Source organism: Carcharodon carcharias, chromosome 1, assembly GCF_017639515.1.
Source record: "Carcharodon carcharias isolate sCarCar2 chromosome 1, sCarCar2.pri, whole genome shotgun sequence".
NCBI classification, from domain to species: domain Eukaryota; kingdom Metazoa; phylum Chordata; class Chondrichthyes; order Lamniformes; family Lamnidae; genus Carcharodon; species Carcharodon carcharias.
Window position 1 is genome coordinate 68,948,167 of NC_054467.1, and position 24,203 is coordinate 68,972,369.

Below are 24,203 nucleotides of genomic sequence, written 5' to 3' on the forward strand. Positions count from 1 at the left end.
TAAACAGCCTTAATGAACAGACTTCTCTTTGCAATTGAACATGTACAGTTGACAGGGTCAGACTCTACAAATATTATTTAATGCCTTGAGAGTAGTACAGAAACTCTGGGACTTCTCACTGCCAACAGAACAAAATCTCCAGGATATAAAATTTGACCTCATTGATTAAACTAAGGTCCGTTCATACTCCACTCTTTGTGTCCAAATGTCCCCATTTCATCAAAGATCCCTCCCATCATGGAGTGAAGGTGGTAACTGGACACAATTAGAGAAAGAGACCAGATGATTCCTTTAGAGGAAGGATCATCTGTACAGAATAGGTGCAAAAAGAAAGATTCAATACCATTCTCTATTATATTTTGGAATTATAATCATTAAGTCTCAGGTATTGGGTCTCCCAGGGGTCTTGAAGGTACAGGCATTATCCACCAGAGTAGAATGAAACAGACCAAAAAGTCCCAGATTTGTTTCTCAGCCTGTGCTGACTTAACTGATCTCAGGTGAACCATCAATTTGAGTGCTGTAGCATCCTAAGCTAGGCTAGGGGGAAAAAAGGAAAATCAGCTATCCAGCTAAAAAGTGCTTGTGTGTGAACAGAAGTGGAGGACAGCGTGATAGCCCACAGTCATATATCCTGTAAATAATTAGGCAATCAGCAAAGCTTCCCTTTAAAGTAACTTAATAAGCTGTTCAGTGGTTTAGCGGATTAAGATATGATTAGTTGAGGTATGTAATCCAGAAAGCTGGTCTGTATTATGTTAGCTGGGGAAGCATTATGGATGCTACAATTGATCTTTAGGGCTCTTAGGGAGGGGGTAGGAGTTGAGGCAAAAAAAACCCAAAAAGAATTTGGTTGGGGTTCTTGATCCTAACTGCTACTGAACAAACCTTGTCAGACATGTTCAAATGTTGATGTTGGGTGAGGAGAGGACTGGCCTTCACTGTAATGCCCTCCATGGTCAAATAACTTTCTAGTGCCCATTGGCTGGTCTCACATGATGATTTGCATAAGATACCAGAGGGCTGCTGGAATCTAAGTGATAATCAGCCATTTTAGAAGAAATGGGCAGAAAATTTAGAATAAAATAATTCTTAGTGTTCAAATACTACCTCCTCTTTGTGTCACCAGGGAGTACACATAATGAAGTTTAGAAAAAAACAAAGCTAACATTTCATTACCTACTGTCACTAGGGAGGTCACATTATCTCCTGTTGGAATAGCAGGTACAACATCATCATCATCAAAACTTATCAGATCTTGCAAGTTTGAGATCTTATCTGGAGAAGCTGCATATTTGTTGCTTGAAGATTCTTCAACCTGCATCATGGAAGTCTTTGTTAAGGGTAATACTGAAGGTCTAGAAGCAGGAGGTTTAAATGCTGTAGAAGATGGATCACGATTTTCAGAAATGGTCCTTTTTGCCACAGTAGGCCTTGGTGCTGGAACAGGAACTTGATTCCTCTTATCAGTAGGTCTTTCTCTTGGAGTGACAGTAGCTGAAAGTGCTTTCTCTCCAGCATCTAAAGTACTGTTACTTCCATTGCTCTGTTTTGACTCTGCGGAGATACTGGGTTTTGGTTTCTTGGGTGGCTCTGGCTTGGGTCTAGCAGCTGCAGGCATTTTTTGTGGTTTTGGAAGGGGGATTGGCCCCTGCCTCTCTGCTGCTACAGGTTTTGTTTCAACCACCTTATCAGATCCTCCTGAATTCTTGTCAGCCACGGAAGGTTTGGGTGCTACAGTTGGTTTCCCGTGTACTACCGCAGGCTTTGGCCCGAAAGATCTTGGAGCAACTTCTGGTCTTTTTGATGGCCGTGTGTTACCAGCAGAATTTTCAGAATCGGTTTGTGTTTCAAATGCCTTTATCCTGGCAAGGAAGCTGTGTCCACTGTTATCTCCCATTGTTTCCTGGTTGGCAAAATTATCTTCTGTCAATGGATTTTGGCACAATGTTAGCCCACGTAAAACACCACTTTCTTCACCTTCTCCCTCAGAAGTCTCACTTTGCAGTTCTTCAAAAAGTATCTTGAAGTTACCTAAGGACCTGGGCCTTGGTATGGGTCGCTCCACAACATTAGTGTTTGTTTGGACACTTTGTTCCCTACTGGAATTACTTTCTATTGAAATCAAAGGTTCTTCACTTTCCTCAGGTCTAATAGGAATGAGGCACACAGCTGGTCTGGAAGGTTTCACTGGTCTCTGAACTAGAACAAAACAGGCACAGGATAAGTTGAAAACATGCTATGTAAGGAATAGACAAACATATAAATCATTTAAGGAAAGTCACTTTTTGGATTTGGATGTCATTGGCAAGGCTGGCATCTATTGCCCATTCCTAGTAGCCCTTTAGGTAGTGAACCGCCTTCTTATACAGCTGCAGCCTGTGCCTTAAAGTTACTCCCACAATTCCATTAGTTAGGGAGTTCCAGGATTTTGAAGGGACAATGATATATGGCTAAGTAGGTTGGTGTGCTGCTTGGAGAGGACCTCTGAGGTGATGGTGTTCCCATGCACCTGCTGTCCTGGTCCTTCTTGTTGGTGGAGATCACAGGAGGATGCTGCCAAAAAAATCTTGGATAGTTGCTATAGATCGTGCATACTGCAGCCAAGTTATGCTGAAATGACTAATGGGTGAGAAATTAAAAATCATAAAAACATATTAAAGACATCAAAAGAAAGTGGATTACAATTTGATTGACATGTATTATGATCTTGGCACCCAATAATGATGCTCAAGTGGTTTGTTTAGATTCTCAACTCTGATCCTCTGCCATGCATGAATATTTTACAATGGTCTTCATTTAGCAGTAAATAAATGGTGAGGCTATCAATGCTCATTGTTGTTATAACTAGGAGCAGGAGTGGGCAATTCAGCCTTTTGAGCCTGCCCCACCATTCATACGATCATGGCTGATCTCATTTTGGCCTCAACTCCAATTTCCCACCCTCTCCCCATAACCTTTCAACCCATTATAATTAAAAATCTGTCTATCTCCTCCTTAGATTTTTTCAGCGTCCTGGCATCCACTGCACTCTGAAGTAGTGAATTACACAGATTCACGACGCTTTGAGAAAAATAATTCCTCCGTATCTCTGATTTAAATCTACCCCCCTGTAGCCTAAAACTATGGGGTCTCATTCTAGAATGCTCCAGAAGGGGAAGCATCTGCTCCACGTCTACTTTGTCTATCCCCTTTAGCATCTAATATACCTCAATTAGATCTCCTCTCATCCTTCTAAACTCTCACGAGTATAGGCCTAAACTTGTTATGGAGTAGATCGGGCAGCAACTTCTGGCACCCGCACAGTTAAACGTGGAAATCCGGAAGTTGCTGTCTGATGCCCTGTCCTTCCATAAGCTTATATACATCAGTATTCTCATTGATAGATTCAGCACTAAAACACACAAAGAGCATAAAGTTGCAATACTTACTCACAAGTTACTCATTACAAACCAGAAAAAAGTTAGGGTTGGTGCATTCAGGAATAAACACATTTTTAAGATCATGATGGGTCTTAATTACTGCCAAACAATCTCACTGACTCTGAAAACCAAGCTGGCCCAAGAGCGAGTCTCATTCTTTCAAAATTTAAACATTGTTGAAGATTACAAAAAAAATTAATAGAATTTTAAAAAAATTTCTTTGTCTCATGTATCTTTCTCTTTTTTAAATCCTATCTTTCTTTCCCTCTTATACCACTTTCTGTACATGATTTTACATTTGATGAAATATTTTAATTTATCCCTCCTGGTTTAGACTTAAATTGAACAATCCCCAGAAATAGGTGCAAGGATCATGATTGTGCAGGGTTGCAACTTTGTGCTGCCTGCTCATTTCTATGATTGCTGAATGCAGCCAATACGTCCTGTGTTCTTCATTGGCTACACACATTAGTGGTGACCAAATATTTTAGTGTCTAGCACTACTTAAAGTTAGACTGCACCTCCTAAAAGGTAGTGCATTGGGGCTGTTCATGGCATTGAGATCATTCTAAGTATTATGCTGCAGAAGACTCAATAGTGGATGACCATCAGAGAGAGTGTACACCGAGGATTTCATATGGTACACTAGAGGTCTTAATGGAAAAGGTAAAAATGAGAGATGCCCTGTATCCTTAAGGATCCAATGCCCTCCAGACACATACCCTGAAGGCAGTGGCAAGAGATAACGGCAGAGTTCAGTGCCAGGAATTTAGCCCCAAGGAACTGGATGCAGAGCAGGAAGAAGTTTAATGACTTCACATAAGTTGTCATGGTCAGTGAACACATCTTCAAATGCTCTTGCCTATCAAAGTTTCATCCACAGATCAATTCACTACATCCCCATTATTCACCTACCTACAATCACTATCAGTGAAGTCTCATAAGAAATAGGGGGAGTAGGCTATTCACCCCATCCACACCTGTTTATTACTCCCAATCCCTTGTGTTCTAATTTTATTTACTATCCTCCTGTGTGGGACCTTATTGAAAATCTTCTGAAAATCCAAATACACCATCATCCATCGGTTCTCCTTTATCTATGATATGAGTAACATCCTCAAAAAACTTCACTGGTTTGCCAAACATGATTTCCCTTTCACAGATCCATGCTGCCTTTGCTCAATCATATCATTTTTTCAATTGTCTAGTTATCACATTCTTCATAATAGATTCTAACATTGTCCCTGCTACTGCTGTCAAATTAACAGGTCTGTAGTTCTCAGTTTTCTCTCTCTCCCTTCTTAAATAGTGGGGTTAAATTTGCTACTTTCCAGTCTGCAGGAACCTTTCCAGAATCTATAAAATTTTGAAAGACAACCACCAATGCATCCACTCTCCCTATAGCCACCTCCTTCAACAGCCTGGGATGCAGTTCATCTGGTCCAGGGGATTTATCAACCTTCAATCTAATTAATGTTTAGACTACTACCTCTTTTTAATATTAATTTATTTTAAAGCATAGTCTGAAGTACAGTATCATGGGTGAAAAGATGCAGGATTGGTCTCTCATTCAACTGAATTCCTAAACTTATTTGGGTTGCTATACAGAGACACCAAAAGTACATCTAAGGATGAGGTAAAAAAAAGATGAGAGAAAGAGAATGAGTTCCCTGTGGTCACATGTGTCCTAGTGGTTAGCTGGGGGTGGCATTGGAGATGATCTGGTAACAGGCCATCTGCCATCTTGGCTACTGAAACATGGCACTGGATGAAGAATCAAAGGAAAAAAACCCAGGCTTTAAAAAACCCAAAATAAGTCACAACCTGAAATAAAAATAGTGCTCTCTTTCAATGAATTTTAAAAAAACAACTCAGTGTAGTACTGAGTGCAGATCAAGGATTGCGCTTTCAATGCTCCCTATGGCCAAGGCAATATATCTTAGACAGCGGATTTGCTGCACTTGACGTGTGTGTTCTTGGCTTGGATTCAGAATTGGTTCAAATTCCACTTCTGGTAGCCATTGACGCCCTTGTTGTAAGTGCGTGTAAGCACATGTCCAGTGAAAATATGATTGAACCCAGTTGTTATTAGCTCCCAGTGTCTAACACTGACAGCCCAGGGACATGCTAATGGGGAAAGTCTAACTTTAAGTAGTGCTAGACACTAAAATATTTGGTCACCACTTATGTGTGTAGCCAATGAAGAACACAGGACGTATTGGCTGCATTCGGCAATCATAGAAATGAGCAGGCAGCACAAAGTTGCAACCCTGTGCAATCATGAACCTTGCACCAATTTCTGGGGATTGTTCAATTTAAGTCTGATCCAATTCAGTTGCATTCAGAATGATCTGGGTGCTCAAAACCGAAATAGGTAGCTATAATCAAAAATCCAAGGTTCTGAAAAGGGGATCAAACATCCCTAGCCATATTGACAAGTTTAAGTTTAACTCTCATGTGCTACATTGTGTTGCTAAATTTGCTACTACTATGCCATTAATTATAAATACTGATTTTGCTAATACTAAGCCATTAATTAAAGGTAATGACTTGCCTATGCTATTATGAATAAGGTGCTTCCCTACCTGTCACAGGAGTGTTTCCTCTCAAACTTGTAAAATCAGCATCAGCGCTCCTTGTCTCTATATTCTCAGTATCCTGGTCAAATTCAGTCTGTGTTGATGTAGTAGTTGTTGAACGCCTTGAGGGATGTTGTCTGGGCACAGGATGCTGATTGATTTCTCTGATCACCTGCTCATAGGATGGTGGAGGCTGCAACCAAAGTTCAGAAGAGGAACATCCCATCAACATAATCTCTGCAAAAGTAATTCTCAAATAAAATCAACCTCTTTTACAAAAGAATTTCTTACTTCTGCTGCAACAGGTTCGTCAATTCTCCAGAGAGTCCGAGGATATGAAAGTCCTAGTCCAGCAGACGTTGCACAGTTTCCTGGTGAACCAGGATACCAAGGGCTTGGTCCTATGGGCTCCGCAGCAATGACTGTAATGTCTGGGCGACTGAGGGAAGATGGAAACATTCTTTCAGTGACCTAGAAATGTAGCACTGAAGGTACATACTTCTCGATACACAAACTGAGGTCATATTTAGTGGAATTTAAAGTTGCATAGGTGTTTACAAAAATTGAAATAGTTGGACTAATCAATGTGCCAATCTTAAAATTCACAGTTATGTTGTCTGAGCTCAATTAATTAATCTCACCCAGGAAAGCATCAGTTATAATAATTAGTATCTCTTCCCCGAGACTGAAGGAAAAAAAAGCAACTTAAATTCCCACTCCTAATCCAGCAAACTCTGCTGTAAAGTGGAAGTCTGGTCAATAGACACCACGGACAGAACTACCGGTAGTTTGGTTAATAGCACTTTTGGTCAAGTGACTATCGCATTTCATATGTTGAATAAATTCTGTATCCTACACACTTGAGCTAAAACTTATGTGCTGTTATTGGCCACATATATTCTATTCAAATGTAAGATATATTAAAAAATTATCAAGTTACTTTTCAATATTGATTAGATGTCTGAATGATCAAGGCTGGAAAAACATGCATCCAATTAAAATCTGACCATCACTGAACAAAGGAAACAGACAAACTAATTCAGTACTTTGCTCAACATTCAGCGAAGTGCATACTGCATTCAGTGAAGTGCATACTGCATTCAGTTCATTACAGAGAGATGCACCACAGTCTTTAAAACAAAACTGAGACACTTTGGGCCATGCTTTCAAACAGTAAAGGACATTTGGTAGGAAGTAGGTTTGATCCTACCTGAATACCCAATCTTAGCCACAATGCTATGGAGAAGCACTTGGCTTCTGCTCATGGAATAGAAAACTGGAAGGAATCCTACTCTTTCCATTACTCCTAGTTGGCTGTAATGTTGCCAGAGTATGGGTACATATTCAACCGCCTGTCCTCTGAGCCATAGTAAGTGTATGAGGGAGATTAGAGGGGTGGAAGATGAAAGAAAATAAGGGGCAATCTCAATTTTAAAGAGTCAAAAATGAGCTTCATACCTTCTTTCTCTCCGCGGTTCACTCTGCGATGATGTACGAATTGATGCTAAACAACAGAATCAGGAGAAAACAAATAATCTGAACAGAACTGATAAAGTACTAATTTGCTGCTACAGCAGGGAACTGTTAATGGGAACATTCATTCAATAAACATTATCTATTGAGCAGGAACAAATGGACCCAGTGATTTTTTTTTGGCAGGACAGTGATGTACTTACAAATTAGCATCTTGGGCATTGATTTTCATCAGATTTCCAGAGTTACTGTGGCTCGCATGCAATTCCGATCAGTGGGTCAGTGAAAATGAGTTAGCCCTCAGTACTAGAAATGCACACTGATAGTTGCTGCATCTTTACAACGCTTGCTCACCACTGTTTTCTCAAATTCAAACAATTTAAGAAGGGCTCAATCTATTTAACCCATTGAGGATTGCAGTAATATTGATGCACTAAAATACCAACAGTGCAAATTGTGACTGGATGCTGCTATGATTATCATACTACTCTTATCTCTGCATTAAAATTTAATGATACTCATTTGGACTGAAAGTGTCTTCTATTTGTTGACTGTAAGGGTCCATTATGAATTAGTTAGGGGTAATATCAGCCAGTTCTCAAGAGTACAAAACTGGAACAAAATCCCAACATTTGGAGGCCATGTTCAAAGGCTAGGAAGGTGGCAGATGAAAATGGAAACATCACCTTGGTGCAGTTTGAGGTACCTTAAGGTTCAAATTAAACTACAGTGCCTGAGAATTTGCCCTTTTAAGTCAAAAAGTGAAAGGGCAGAGTTTGTCCTCTGCTACATCAGAGATTGCTGAATCAATTCGGCTGTTGAAAGCCTCTGGACACTCCTCCTTGGCATCACATTAAAGTGTTTTGCAAACTGTTTTGAACTGCCAATAACTACCAGTTTAATGGGATCTCTGACCTCACCAGAGACCCCTCCAGTTGCACTCTGTTGTCATGCAACCTATAATATATTAAAAGGTGCTGCTTACTTACTTCTCTTGATAGCTGCCCTTATGGTAGATAATGGTCCGTGGCTGTTTAAATAAAACACAAATGTTCAGTCATTTGGAAATACATCTGCATCGCATTGTTACTCTTACGCAAGTTACTTCTATAAAATTGAACATTCCATTTTCTATTTCAATTTAAGGTAATAAAAAACAATATACAGCTGCACATTTATCAATGAATGAAAGACAGAGTAAAAGAAAATGCAGAATTTTACTGACCCAGTGGTGATTGATCTAATTTACTAAAGTTCTGTGATATGCAACGGTTGGATAGGGCCTCATAAATGCAACACTCCTTTTTGTTGGTCCCCACCCAAGTAGAATTTTTTCTGTGCCTCCTACTCTTGTAATAATTATGTGGCATGGGGGAAAAATAAAATGAAGAGGAGGTGAATTAATCACTTAAAAGAAACTGTGGTTTATTTAAACATGGTTTATTATTGAGCCATTGGGCATACTATACTATGTAGTGTGGGACACTACAACATAGAAGGGTTCAAGTTTGACTCTCCTGGTTTGTGCTAACTGGTCATGGCCAAATGGGGTGGATCACTAAAATTTGCTTCACTGTTCCCTGAGCTATTTAGTGATCCCTGATGGAAAAATCAGCATGTTGATATTGGAATGCATTTGCCCTATTGAGTCATTAAGACATTTGCAGCTTTACCCAACCTATGCGCCTTTCCCAGAGCAGAAGCTCACCACAAAAACTCAAGGACTCCCACTGCACGACACAATGGGTAAAATTTCCCCCAAGGATTCCTGATCACTCTTTGTAATTTTGGTGAAAATGCCAGGCAAGTGGTTTTTACCAATCCTTTGCCAAAGTTACGGCAGGAGATTGGAGGAATCCCCGGAAATACCAGGCGAGTGTGTCATAATGCCAATACAATGTACTTGCTTACTATTCTGTGCACTAATATGTGATAAAATGGAACATGTAATCTGGTGTGATATTTCACTTTGCTTCAGTATATGCCCTTAAACAAGGGTTAACGGTTTTAATAATGCACAGTAACCAATAGCAATAAAAGGAAAACAAGGAGCATTTAAGGACAAACCAGTTTATTTTAAAAAACACCAATACTTCACAGGTGGTTTGGACAGATTCTGCTGCTCATCTGAGAATTAATACTGTCCCACTTTAACCTATAACACTTTGATACTTTTCCAAGTGAAAAGTTGTAGAAATTCTGCAATAGCCCAGAATATTGTATCTGAATGGAAGACCACTTTCACACTTGGACATTTACAGCTTGTTTTTGGTTAGTATACCAAGATTGCCTTATCCAGGGCAGAGTTATTGCTGCCCTGATTCCAAATTATTGATCAGAATGTCGTCATTCCATATACTTTTCTAATTGCCTTCTCAACTTGCTTACTCTCCCTGCCAAAGAACAAATCCCATTTGAATAACCAATCTAAATAGCCCGGTTTTCCATCAGTACACTCCTCTTGGCACACGATTAGTTCTGAATTCTGGAACAGAATGACACTCATAAAATAGCAAAACAGCTGCAGAAGGATACAAATGCTGGCAGTAACTCAGAACAGGGAGAATGCTGTCCTGCTAGTCAGGGGTTCCAACAAACTATGAGGGCAGCACTCTTTTGTGACAAACGTGTGGAATTTCCCCACAGTTTGCTGTGACTTATTAAACACAGGTATGAGTCCTGAGGCAGTAGCATCATAGAAGAAGAATGCCCTTCCCTGAATGTCACTTAGCAATGGCAGACTTTGAGGCACTCAAGCAAAGGAGGTTTGGAACTCTCTCTCTCACACACAAGTTTACTACTTGATATGCTGTACTTATATATCATATAAAACACTAAAAGGAAGGAAACTGCTCATGGGTGCAACTTAAGGCTACAGCATGTACTCCTATGGTTTATGACATTGCCTGTTTAAGTGTTAGGTATTCAGACCATACACATGGCATGAAGTACAATTGTTCATCCTTCTTTCTGCACAATTTTCACTGTCTTAGCATAAACCTGGTGTTGCTGCAGAACAAGACACACTTGCACCATATCTCAAAACACATTTCACCCAAGTATCAGCCTAGCTATCTTCATCTCATCACTCTACTTTGCAATTTTATCTACTTGTTGCTTTCTACAATATTCCAACTAGTTAGCTGACCTTTGTTTTGGTTTTCCAGCTGAGCAGTTGGCCACTTGCTCTCCTTACCATTCTCCTTCTTAGTTTGACCTCTTCCCTCTCCAAGCCTGGCCTACTGTCTCCAGCTCTGATCTTCACAAGTGCTCTCAACTGTCAATGATGGCAGCACTCTTCCAAAATATATAAACCTCCCATTTGCAGCAGAGTAGACTTAAATTCTCCACATCCCACTGAACTTTTGTTTCTCATTCTTGCCAAGCTCCAAACACACATCCTCCTACAATGCTCTTGCTCCTCCCTCTATCCTGCCTATTAGACCCATCCCACAATCTCCGGTTCTAACTAATTCTCAGAGCACTAGAATTTCTTACTTCCTTTAGTCTTTCCTTCTTAATTTTTTTGCAGGCTTTTAAAACCCAAGCTTAGTGCCACATAATCATCACTACTTCCTAATTCACCTCATCTGTGTTTTTATTTTCTTCAACCTTGGTGGTGTTCCACACTCTGGATTTTGGCTCTTCACCTAGATATCCAAGCCCAAGTAACCACTAGTGAACAATTAAAAAATTATTCCTTCACCTCATGTGATTTAGTCCAGATTAGCTACCTATTGCATTCAACTAGTACAGGTAGAGGATCCAAATCAAAATCATTTTAGGCACCGTACAGTAATACACCATCCAAATCGTATTGTGTAATGGTGACCCAGCATTAATGATTTAGAAGATGAGACAAAGAGTGAAATACATGGTAACAGGGCAGGCGAGACAGATGATGGAATAACCAATACAATGTTATGTTTTTGTTAAGTCAGGGTTCAGACATGTACATAAATTTAAAAAGCACAAAAAATATAGAAAACTTGGCACATTGACTCTTTTGCATGTATCTGGGCTCTTCCAGCCTCTGCATGTTATATCTCTACCCCAAATTAACATTGGGGCTTATATTTTAATGGCAGAAATCCAATATAAATGAACCAAGCGAGGAAAATAATTCAATTTAAGTTCTTCAAATGCTGGTGGATGCACATATCACCAACATTACAAAGCCAGCTTTGAAATTGAAAGAAACTCATTAAATTTCAGTTTGAGTGTTTTGTAAAAAATTCTCCACTTATTCCCACTGCATTTCATAACTGCCCCACCTATTAAAACTGTAGAAAAGTTTCAGCAAGATGCTTCAATTGGGCATCCCCCAATCTAACCACTGTCCAACAATAGCTCTGCTAAATAAAGTTAAAGACAAATAAAGGCTGCTACCCGAATCCTAAGCACAACCGAAACTATTAACTGTTTAAACAATAGCTTTCATTTATATAGCACATTTAATGCAATCAAATGTCCCAAGACACTTCACAGGAACATTGCAAAATTTGATTGAACCACATAAGGGGATATGAGGGAAGATGACCAAAAGCTTGGTCAAAGAGGTAGCTTTTAAGGAGTCTGAAAAGAGGAAAGGGGGTTGAAGAGGTTTAGGGAGGAAATTCCAGAACCAAGGGCCAAAGCAGTTGAAGCATGACCACCAATGGTAGAATGATTAAAATCAGAAATGTGCACAAGGCCAGAATTAGAGGAGTGCAGATAGCTTGGAGGGCTGGAGAAGACTGGCCAGGAGTGCTTTGGAATAATCAGGTCTAGAGGTAAAAAAAAAAGCATGAGGGTTCCAGCAGCAAATAAACTGAGCCAGGGGCAAAGTCAGGTGATATTACGAAGGTGTTTTATGTGGTACAGCCAGATCCGGCAATGAATGGCTAAATCAGTTGTCCATCAGGTCCATTTAGGTCTGCATCTCTTGGGCTTAAGGGAGTAGAGATGAGGGTCTTACTAGGGAAAAATAGGGTTTTTTATGGGGACACGGTATCAAAGAAGGTGAGAGTTTAGTTTTGCAGATTGATAGCTGTAAAAATATTCTGCTGGATGGAGGGCCAAAGGTAGGCAGTTAGAATCTTGCAAGTTTAGTTGTTAGTCAATTGGAAGAACTTTTTTCCAGGGTCGGACACAAAGAGATAGAAGGGTTAGGAAAGGAAAAATGGATTTGAATTAAGAGTGACACAAGGAAGTGATTTAAGATGATCTTACCTATGATGATACAATTGGAATGACAGGGTCACATGAGCCAGCAAGGTCACAGGGGTGGCTGTGAATATATTTATACAGACACAGAGAGATTAAGGGAGGATAGAAAGGCAGTGAACTCATGAGTGACCATAGAGATAAAAACAAAAAAACTGCGGATGCTGGAAATTCAAAACAAAAACAAAAACAGAATTACCTGGAAAAACTCAGCAGGTCTGGCAGCATCGGCGGAGAAGAAAAGAGTTGACGTTTCGAGTCCTCATGACCCTTCGACAGAACTTGAGTTCGAGTCCAAGAAAGAGTTGAAATATAAGCTGGTTTAAGGTGTGTTTGTGGGGGGCGGAGAGAGAGAGAGAGAGAGAGAGAGAGAGAGAGAAGTGGAGTGGGGGTGTGGTTGTAGGGACAAACAAGCAGTGATAGAAGCAGATCATCAAAAGATGTCAACAACAATAGAACAAAAGAACACATAGGTGTTAAAGTTAAAGTTGGTGATATTATCTAAACGAATGTGCTAATTAAGAATGGATGGTAGGGCACTCAAGGTATAGCTCTAGTGGGGGTAGGGAGAGCATAAAAGATTTAAAAAAAATTTTTTTTAAAAATAATGGAAATAGGTGGGAAAAGGAAAATCTATATAATTTATTGGAAAAAAAAAGGAAGGGGGAAAACAGAAAGGGGGTGGGGATGGGGGAAGGAGCTCACGACCTAAAGTTGTTGAATTCAATATTCAGTCCGGAAGGCTGTAAAATCCCTAGTCGGAAGATGAGGTGTTGTTCCTCCAGTTTGCGTTGGGCTTCACTGGAACAATGCAGCAAGCCAAGGACAGACATGTGGGTAAGAGAGCAGGGTGGAGTGTTAAAATGGCAAGCGACAGGGAGGTTTGGGTCATTCTTGCGGACAGACCGCAGGTGTTCTGCAAAGCGGTCGCCCAGTTTACGTTTGGTCTCTCCAATGTAGAGGAGATCACATTGGGAGCAACGAATGCAGTAGACTAAGTTGGGGGAAATGCAAGTGAAATGCTGCTTCACTTGAAAGGAGTGTTTGGGTCCTTGGACGGTGAGGAGAGAGGAAGTGAAGGGGCAGGTGTTGCATCTTTTGCGTGGGCATGGGGTGGTGCCATAGGAGGGGGTTGAGGAGTAGGGAGTGATGGAGGAGTGGACCAGGGTGTCCCGGAGGGAGCGATCCCTACGGAATGCCAATGGGGGGGGGTGAAGGGAAGATGTGTTTGGTGGTGGCATCATGCTGGAGTTGGCAGAAATGGTGGAGGATGATCCTTTGAATGCGGAGGCTGGTGGGGTGATAAGTGAGGACAAGGGGGATCCTATCATGTTTCTGGGAGGGAGGAGAAGGCGTGAGGACGGATATGCGGGAGATGGGCTGGACACGGTTGAGGGCCTTGTCAACCACCGTGGGTGGAAAACCTCGGTTAAGGAAGAAGGAGGACATGTCAGAGGAACTGTTTTTGAAGGTAGCATCATCGGAACAGATGCGATGGAGGCGAAGGAACTGAGAGAATGGGATGGAGTCCTTACAGGAAGCGGGGTGTGAAGAGCTGTAGTCGAGATAGCTGTGGGAGTCGGTGGGTTTGTAATGGATATTGGTGGACAGTCTATCACCAGAGATTGAGACAGAGAGGTCAAGGAAGGGAAGGGAAGTGTCAGAGATGGACCACGTGAAAATGATGGAGGGGTGGAGATTGGAAGCAAAATTAATAAATTTTTCCAAGTCCCGACGAGAGCATGAAGCGGCACCGAAGTAATCATCGATGTACCGGAGAAAGAGTTGTGGAAGGGGGCCGGAGTAGGACTGGAACAAGGAATGTTCCACATACCCCATAAAGAGATAGGCATAGCTGGGGCCCATGCGGGTACCCATAGCCACATCTTTTATTTGGAGGAAGTGAGAGGAGTTGAAGGAGAAATTGTTTAGCGTGAGAACAAGTTCAGCCAGACGGAGGAGAGTAGTGGTGGATGGGGATTGTTCGGGCCTCTGTTCGAGGAAGAAGCTAAGGGCCCTCAGACCATCCTGGTGGGGGATGGAGGTGTAGAGGGATTGGACGTCCATGGTGAAGAGGAAGCGGTTGGGGCCAGGGAACTGGAAATTGTTGATGTGACGTAAGGTGTCAGAGGAATCACGGATGTAGGTGGGGAGGGACTGGACAAGGGGAGAGAGAAGGGAGTCAAGATAACGAGAAATGAGTTCTTTGGGGCAGCAGCAAGCTGAGACGATCGGTCTACCGGGGCAGTTCTGTTTGTGGATTTTGGGTAGGAGATAGAAGCCAGCCGTCCGAGGTTGGGCGACTATCAGGTTGGAAGCTGTGGGAGGGAGATCCCCAGAGAAGATGAGGTCAGTGACAGTCCTGGAAACAATGGCTTGATGTTCAGTGGTGGGGTCATGGTCCAGGGAGAGGTAGGAGGAAGTGTCTGCGAGTTGACGCTCAGCCTCCGCGAGGTAGAGGTCAGTGCGCCAGACAACAACAGCACCACCCTTGTCAGCGGGTTTGATGACAATGTCAGGGTCCCCACCCAATCTTCCAATCCCAACCCCAGCCGTGTATTCACTATACCCCCTGACCTTCCCCTCTCCGATGCTGAACGTTCAGTTCTCAGCAACGGACTTTTCATACCATTACGCCCTCACCTCAATGAATTTCGGGCTCGGATGATGCTGAAATCTTCTTCCGCCGTCTTCGTCTCCGGGCTCACTTCTTTGGGCAGGAGTCCTCTCCCCGTTCAACGGATCCTTTTACCCATCTCCAATATTCTCCCTTCACCTGGACCCCTCCCTCTGGATTCTTAACTTCTCTTGATCTTTTCATTGAGAACTGTCGGCGCGACATTAGTCGTCTCAATTTCTCTGCTCCTCTCACCCATTCTAACCTGTCTCTCTCTGAACTTACTGCACTCCATTCTCTCAGTCCAACCCTGACATTGTCATCACACTCGCTGACAAGGGTGGTGCTGTTGTTGTCTGGAGCACTGACCTCTACCTCGCGGATGCTGAGCGTCAACTCGCAGACACTTCCTCCTATCTCTCCCTGGACCATGACCCCACCACTGAACATCAAGGCATTGTTTCCAGGACTGTCACTGACCTCATCTCCTCTGGGGATCTCCCTCCCACAGCTTCCAACCTGATAGTCGCCCAACCTCGGACGGCCCGCTTCTATCTCCTACCCAAAATCCACAAACAGAACTGCCCCGGTAGACCGATCGTCTCAGCTTGCTCCTGCCCCAAAGAACTCATTTCTCGTTATCTTGACTCCCTTCTCTCTCCCCTTGTCCAGTCCCTCCCCACCTACATCCGTGATTCCTCTGACACCTTACGTCACATCAACAATTTCCAGTTCCCTGGCCCCAACCGCTTCCTCTTCACCATGGACGTCCAATCCCTCTACACCTCCATCCCCCACCAGGATGGTCTGAGGGCCCTTAGCTTCTTCCTCGAACAGAGGCCCGAACAATCCCCATCCACCACTACTCTCCTCCGTCTGGCTGAACTTGTTCTCACGCTAAACAATTTCTCCTTCAACTCCTCTCACTTCCTCCAAATAAAAGGTGTGGCTATGGGTACCCGCATGGGCCCCAGCTATGCCTGTCTCTTTATGGGGTATGTGGAACATTCCTTGTTCCAGTCCTACTCCGGCCCCCTTCCACAACTCTTTCTCCGGTACATCGATGATTACTTCGGTGCCGCTTCATGCTCTCGTCGGGACTTGGAAAAATTTATTAATTTTGCTTCCAATCTCCACCCCTCCATCATTTTCACGTGGTCCATCTCTGACACTTCCCTTCCCTTCCTTGACCTCTCTGTCTCAATCTCTGGTGATAGACTGTCCACCAATATCCATTACAAACCCACCGACTCCCACAGCTGTCTCGACTACAGCTCTTCACACCCCGCTTCCTGTAAGGACTCCATCCCATTCTCTCAGTTCCTTCGCCTCCATCGCATCTGTTCCGATGATGCTACCTTCAAAAGCAGTTCCTCTGACATGTCCTCCTTCTTCCTTAACCGAGGTTTTCCACCCACGGTCGTTGACAGGGCCCTCAACCGTGTCCAGCCCATTTCCCGCGCATCCGCCCTCACGCCTTCTCCTCCCTCCCAGAAACATGATAGGATCCCCCTTGTCCTCACTTATCAGCCCACCAGCCTCCGCATTCAAAGGATCATCCTCCGCCATTGCCGCCAACTCCAGCATGATGCCACCACCAAACACATCTTCCCTTCACCCCCCCCATCGGCATTCCGTAGGGATCGCTCCCTCCGGGACACCCTGGTCCACTCCTCCATCACCCCCTACTCCTCAACCCCCTCCTATGGCACCACCCCATGCCCACGCAAAAGATGCAACACCTGCCCCTTCACTTCCTCTCTCCTCACCGTCCAAGGACCCAAACACTCCTTTCAAGTGAAGCAGCATTTCACTTGCATTTCCCCCAACTTAGTCTACTGCATTCGTTGCTCCCAATGTGATCTCCTCTACATTGGAGAGACCAAACGTAAACTGGGCGACCGCTTTGCAGAACACCTGCGGTCTGTCCGCAAGAATGACCCAAACCTCCCTGTCGCTTGCCATTTTAACACTCCACCCTGCTCTCTTACCCACATGTCTGTCCTTGGCTTGCTGCATTGTTCCAGTGAAGCCCAACGCAAACTGGAGGAACAACACCTCATCTTCCGACTAGGCACTTTACAGCCTTCCGGACTGAATATTGAATTCAACAACTTTAGGTCATGAGCTCCTTCCCCCATCCCCACCCCCTTTCTGTTTTCCCCCTTCCTTTTTTTTTTCCAATAAATTATATAGATTTTGCTTTTCCCACCTATTTCCATTATTTTTTAAAAAAAAATTTTTTTAAATCTTTTATGCTCTCCCCACCCCCACTAGAGCTATACCTTGAGTGCCCTACCATCCATTCTTAATTAGCACATTCGTTTAGATAATATCACCAACTTTAACTTTAACACCTATGTGTTCTTTTGTTCTATTGTTGTTGACATCTTTTGATGATCTGCTTCTATCACTGCTTGTTTGTCCCTACAACCACACCCCCACTCCACTTCTCTCTCTCTCTCTCTCTCTCTCTCTCTCTCTCTCTCCGCCCCCCACAAACACACCTTAAACCAGCTTATATTTCAGCTCTTTCTTGGACTCGAACTCAAGTTCTGTCGAAGGGTCATGAGGACTCGAAACATCAACTCTTTTCTTCTCCGCCAATGCTGCCAGACCTGCTGAGTTTTTCCAGGTAATTCTGTTTTTGTCATGAGTGACCATGTTGAGTTGGATTGTAGATTTAAACCAGCGAGGATCAGGAGTTGCTCAGTGCAGAGGATGCAAGAGGAAAGCAGTGAAGATATCTTGTTGAGAAAATTGGCATGGTACATGCATGAGTGGGAGAGTATAACAATATATTGGAATATCTGAGATACTGGCATTGGAGAAGCCATAGTTACATATCATGATAGAAAACACATACATACACTAGAATATAATGATAGACTTATGTTAATTTTCCACAAAATAAACCCAACAGAATAAAAAGGGCAAGATCAATAAAACCACAAATGGGAGTTTGACATCAGCAAGATTCATGGAATACTTTTAAAGTAACAAGATGATAATCATATTTACCTTTTACTTTCAATTCAATAATTATTATATGTTTAAACCATATGTGGAATCTCAGGTGCAAATCTAAATTTGATAAGATTTCATCAACAATCCAGAAGCAAATTAGTTAAATTGACAAACAAAAACACAGCAACCAAAACATTATAGTGTTTCAAAACAAAAACAAAAACAGAATTACCTGGAAAAACTCAGCAGGTCTGGCAGCATCGGCGGAGAAGAAAAGAGTTGACGTTTCGAGTCCTCATGACCCTTCGACAGAACTGACTACAGTTCTGTCGAAGGGTCATGAGGACTCGAAACGTCAACTCTTTTCTTCTCCGCCGATGCTGCCAGACCTGCTGAGTTTTTCCAGGTAATTCTGTTTTTGTTTTGGATTTCCAGCATCCGCAGTTTTTTTGTTTTTATCATAGTGTTTCAAAAGGTCAGCTGAAAATCATTAACACTGTGATTTTATATGACCAGATATCCTACCCTATTGTTGCAGCAAGAGTTGTTCAAATCCCTCAGAAAACAAATGCTAGTTTTGCAGGACATTATGTTCAGGTCACTGATTGAACAATTGGTTCATCCAGCGAACAGTGAGAGAAACCCCAGGATTTTCATGGCTACATAAATTAAACAGTCTTTTACACAGACCAAGCTTCTGTCTTTCCTCTATATTCTGGTTATAAATTTGGGGTCTGCTGTTGTTACCTTCTTGGGTTCAATTTTGTCAGTTGCTCTTGTGTGCAGATCCCACATCATTTTGGAGTTGAGTGCCACTGCCTGAAATCTATTTGGACAATAGCATAACCAAGGATTGTAAAGCCATACCTTCTTGTGATATGTACTCAATGGTGAAGTCTATCACATGCCTCCCCATGCTTTTCCAATCTTTTTGGAGGCAAAGTGAGAAAACACTTGGTAAGATAAGGCCTAATACCAATCTTTAAGCTGCTTTATTTCACAGTAAGTGAACATACTGAGCAACAGATATTATCAGACTCACTTAATTCAAACCGGCACAGCTGATCCTTGTGCTATAAAATATTGAACACGCTACATTTCCCCACATTGGTGCTTCGTCTTGCTTGATGTAAGCAAATAACTAACCTCCTGCATTCTGCTTGAGAACCTTTTGTCCAAAGTTTCCCACAAACTTTCTGGCTAAAAAATAGTGCCCATTTTATCCCGTGTGTTAATGCTGCAAATGCTGTGACAATTGAATGCATGGTCTAGTAGTGATTAAAAGCAGCTGATTCTAATTGCGGAAAGGTTAGGGCACATAAATAAGCACCAGTTTCCACCCACGTGAGACAACTATATGGAAGGGAAAAGTAGCCTGCACTTATCTTATACTCAGTTTCGTGAATAAACCGATGTTGAAAACAGACCGACTACAGCTTTTTCCTTTGACAGATGGATATTCACTGGATTAACACTGTGCACAGGCAGAAGGGAAGGCCTGCAAGACAAATTGCTGCTGAGCCCCAGGGATCAAAGACATCATAGTACGGTGGGCATGAGGTGTTTCTTGATTACAAGTGATATGCTAACAAACTGCAATCTTTTAGGGGCAACATCTTACTTCTCTAGCCTAATAGCATATTAAATATGTTGTCTGTTTTTTTCAGAACTTGGGTAAATAAATTTTGCTTTCAAAACCCAACACTTAAAATCTACTCCCCACACCCCAAACTTCTGTGGAAAACAGAATTCTGTCTATAAATACCAAGCCTATTGCAGCTTAAATACTTTTCCATAGCTTATTGCATTTGCAACTTGCAATAATTCTAAATATCTGTAATATCTTATACTCCAGCTGGTGCTTCTCTTTTCTACACTAAAATTCTTTTATGTCCATTTTAGGTTAAACTCGATCATTCCTCCCCTGTCCCATGCTTTGCTATCAAACTATTGGAGAAGGAGAGGAATAATAGGTGTGGATGTGTGGGGAGAATCTGGCTGTAGTGTTTAAAATAATATTATGTAATTGCGTATTTATCTAACAGATGGAATTTAGTTGATTCTATCCTGCATTCAGTTAAGTTCCTCGCTGAGGAGTAAAAGATCAACGAGTTGAAACCTACACTTCTTACAAGAGACATCTGAGCAAAGGCATTTACAGTGATTTAATAAAAGTAGTAGTTTCACCTCAATTTACTGAAACCTAGCTTCACACAAACACAGACAACTGGCTGCCACAGACAGATTTCAAATGGTGTGCAAAATAACCTAGAAAATTTACAGACATTGAACGAGTGCTTTCGGGAAGCTGACAACTTTAAAAAAGCCCCGAATATAGGTATCTGATATACAGTTAGATGAAAGTGGGGAACAGGCTGGCCAAGGCTTAAGCTTCAGGTGTACTCAAAAATACCAGTTCTTGTATACACAGAAAGTTGCAGCAAAAATTGCATGGAGTTTCCCTTATTTTTATCTGATATCACCGTGCTCCAGAAACCCTGTTGCATGCTGCAAATGGGAATTCCTGATCTTGCAAGGCCGATCTCAAGTATTTCCATCCAGTCTGCAGTATGCGTCCCACACTTCAGAATGGTGGCAACATCAGTGGAGTGGTGGAAGCTACAGCTAGGGGTGGAGCCTGGAGTCTACATGTGGATTTTCAGCTGTCACTGACTGTTCATGGGCAATTGACATATAACAAATCCAAGCAACTTGGGATATTCATAATAACATATTCGCCAGAATGTGGAGACAAGTGCAACCTAATTTTTCAATAAGGTATAATGTTACAAATGTAGCCTGGTCCTGGAGAGCAGTTTCACAACCTTATCTCATCAACAAGGGAGTGGCAACAGGGTGCAGCCTTCTTTCTACCCTCAGGAGCTCTTATTAGCTTTACCATTACCATAGGCTTCCACTGCATAAATCTGTACATTGTCAGTACCTATTCCTTAGGTGCCTTCACGGCATTCATTGGGACCCACCCCACTCTAGCACATTCGCATGGTCCACCTCTGCCCAAAACTTGCACTTTGCAACAATCCAAGACAAACTGGTCTTTCAAGGTATGAAGGGCCACTCCCTGACAATGAACAATGCATCATCCTGTGGAACTAAAAATAGAACTTTTGGTGCACTTCACCACTCAGCTACTTTTTAAAAAGATTATAATGGAAACATTTAGGGGTTCGTTTGCAGCATAAATTTAGTGGTGTATAGATTACCATTTATCTGCTAATTTATTTATTCCTGTTTTTGACTCTGCACAGCAGTTTTGCTGAAAGTGGTGAACCGCACATGTACAAATTCACATAATGGCAAATCATGGCATTAACAGTATGGCCTGAATTGTCACACATGGGCAGTTAATTCTGTGGATCCAACAGGGGGGGAATATCAGTACAGGCTAGTTAATGTAAAAAGCCTATAGCTAGACTCAAAGTGGCAAACCAATGTCACATGATACCAGCAGCACTATCGGTCACCCTATGTATAGAGAAACTTGTGCTGGTGGGGATAAGTTATCTTTAATGGCATAAGTGTTAAGTATTTTATATCAAGGGGTTGCTTCAAACATCAGGGCCCACAGAAGCTCAGAAAGGAAGCTCATCCTCCAACACGGATGCTGGTTTGGGATAATCACATGCACAGGACACAATGACAGATCAGGGGGACCAACCATCCCTTATTTTACAGGACCGTCCTGTATCTGAGTCCACTGTCTCATGTTCCAAGATGCCAGGACAGTGTCCTGTAATTCGAACCTTTAAAGTCTGTGAATGTGCACTAACTGCCCTCCTCCTGTTTGCATGTTTTCACAGCTCTGCAACATTACCAACCCAACCCACCATTCCCCCTTGTTCTCACAGCTCTGGCAACAACTCCACATCCCCATATGCTGTCATTGATCTGACAGAACACCCCACCCCAACAGCTCCAACAAACGTGCACCACTCTCCACCTGCTCTCATAGCTCTGGCAGCAACCCCCCTACCTCTGCCAGCTCTCATAGCACTGGCAGAACAACCACACCATAGACCATCTACTTTAAAAAAAAACACTTGCTGGAGCACATTTAATTCAGGTTCCGATAGACCAGTCCCAATGTGTTGACTTCTTGGCCAAGATTTTTAGGATGGTGGGTTTTCCCTTCCCTTTACCTAAAGAGTTGGTGGCCAATGCATCACTGCCAAATTAATTTTCCAAGGAGATTAATTGGCTGAAGATGGGACTTGCGCTCCTCAGTCCAAAGGAAGTCCTGCCTCAGAGGGCTGCCGGCCAATCTGATTGACTGGCAGCTCTCTAGTCCCTGCAACGCCAAAAGCTGCAGTGGACAGGACTGGGACTGCAAGCAGTCCCCAGAGTCAAAGTTCCAGAAGTCCAGGCCCAGCTAAGTGTGGGGGTCTCAGGTGGGGAGAGATGGTGAGACCCTTCGGGGGTGGGGGGGTGGGGGGGGGGGGGGGGTGAGATGGTGGTGGTGGTGGCTGGGCAGAGAAGGTTGGGGTTGTTGTTGAGAGGCCATGTGGGAGGTGAATGGGAAAAGAGCACCCACAAAGGCCACACCTTGTTGCCGGGGTGGGTGGGGGGGGCATGTGCGTGGCGGCACCTGAAGTCGAAAGGTGTTGATCATGGAGATGCCCCTCCCCTTCCCGGGAATGTAGAAATTGCTCTAATGTGTAACGTCATGTAGGTGTGGCTCATCATCCAGCAGGATTTGATATAATGTCCCAGTTCCAAAGAAAAGTGTGGCACAGCAATTCAGCATTGCTGATACACTGTTCTCTGAAATGACTAAAATGCAGCTAAGTTGCGAAAAATTTTGTGGTTTGTAGTTTCTTCTATTGTCTGAAAATTGCTCATTCAAGGTGTTGCAGTGGCTCACTGTAGCAGACTAGATGCATTCGCGTACTCCTGCAATTGACTTAACAAAATACTGGGTCATCAGTGATAGCTCAAAGAGTGACAACAAATTGCTGACCCTTTTACACCACACCTTATTTTCTTTCCAATTCAAGTGGACAATGGGCTATCAGTCTTGTCATTCCTCCAAGAATGCCCCTTTTATCACTCACTGCAATAAACAGAATCAACCTGCTTTTCTGTCCCTTTTTTCATCATGTTAGAAACTTTCTCGGTATGGTCTTCGTGCTAAAACACCCATGGAGTTTGTCAAGTTCATTTGAAAGAAATAATTTCACACACAACCTGTTGCATTTGCCTAGAATCTCAAAGTCTCCAGATTTAAGTCTGAATTGCACCTTAGTTCAGTCACCAAATCTTGTTCCCATGCTGCAAATTGGGATTTCCAATTTTTGTCAGGGAAAAGCTGTTGAGATTGGCACTTACCATCTTATCACTAAACCAATAATGAAACCAAAGATATCAGTACAGGTGTTCATGACAAACAACAGCATTAATCCACAGTGAAAAGACTGTGAGGAAAGTAAACAGGGATTGCACAAGAAAAAGATGATGATAAGAAGCAACATTTAAAACATATTTAGGGAGGGGATTTTTAACCCAGCCAGCCTGGTGGAATGAGATGGGGTGGCCTTTAAGATGGACCATCAAACCTCAACACCCTGTTCCCATTGGAACTCCACTGCTTTCCAATTTAACTTGTCATTGCAGTTCAATGGCTGAGACACTGGCTAGAAACCTCTTTCGAGTACAAACACATTTCCATCTGTTTCAGATGAACTTACATTGTTTCATAGTTTGCCATGTGAGATTTGAACTCTTGATCTTGGGGTTACAAACCCAGTACCATAACCACTTGGCTATTTAGGCCAAGCCAAGCTGTAACTCTTTCGAGTACAAACCCGTTTCCATCTGTTCCTATTCAGATGAAGTTACATTGTTTCATAGTTTGCCATTGTGAGATTTGAACTCTTGATAATCTTTTAAATTAATCAATTTAGAAGTGTCTTCAACCAATTT

At 42.5% G+C, this 24,203-nt stretch overlaps 1 protein-coding gene across 7 annotated transcripts in view; it reads right to left on the reverse strand.

Moving 5' to 3' along the window:
* sh3d19 (SH3 domain containing 19) overlaps positions 1-24,203 on the reverse strand; it is a 202,115-nt gene that overhangs the window by 102,421 nt on the left and 75,491 nt on the right. For all 7 annotated transcript variants that reach the window (XM_041190073.1, XM_041190096.1, XM_041190081.1 and 4 more), the window contains exons 3-7: positions 8,464-8,504; positions 7,460-7,505; positions 6,293-6,440; positions 6,008-6,194; positions 1,180-2,202 (exon numbers count right to left, since the gene is read on the reverse strand). In XM_041190073.1, coding sequence (XP_041046007.1) covers positions 1,180-2,202; positions 6,008-6,194; positions 6,293-6,440; positions 7,460-7,505; positions 8,464-8,504 — 1,445 coding nt within the window. The remainder of the gene's footprint in view (positions 1-1,179; positions 2,203-6,007; positions 6,195-6,292; positions 6,441-7,459; positions 7,506-8,463; positions 8,505-24,203) is intronic.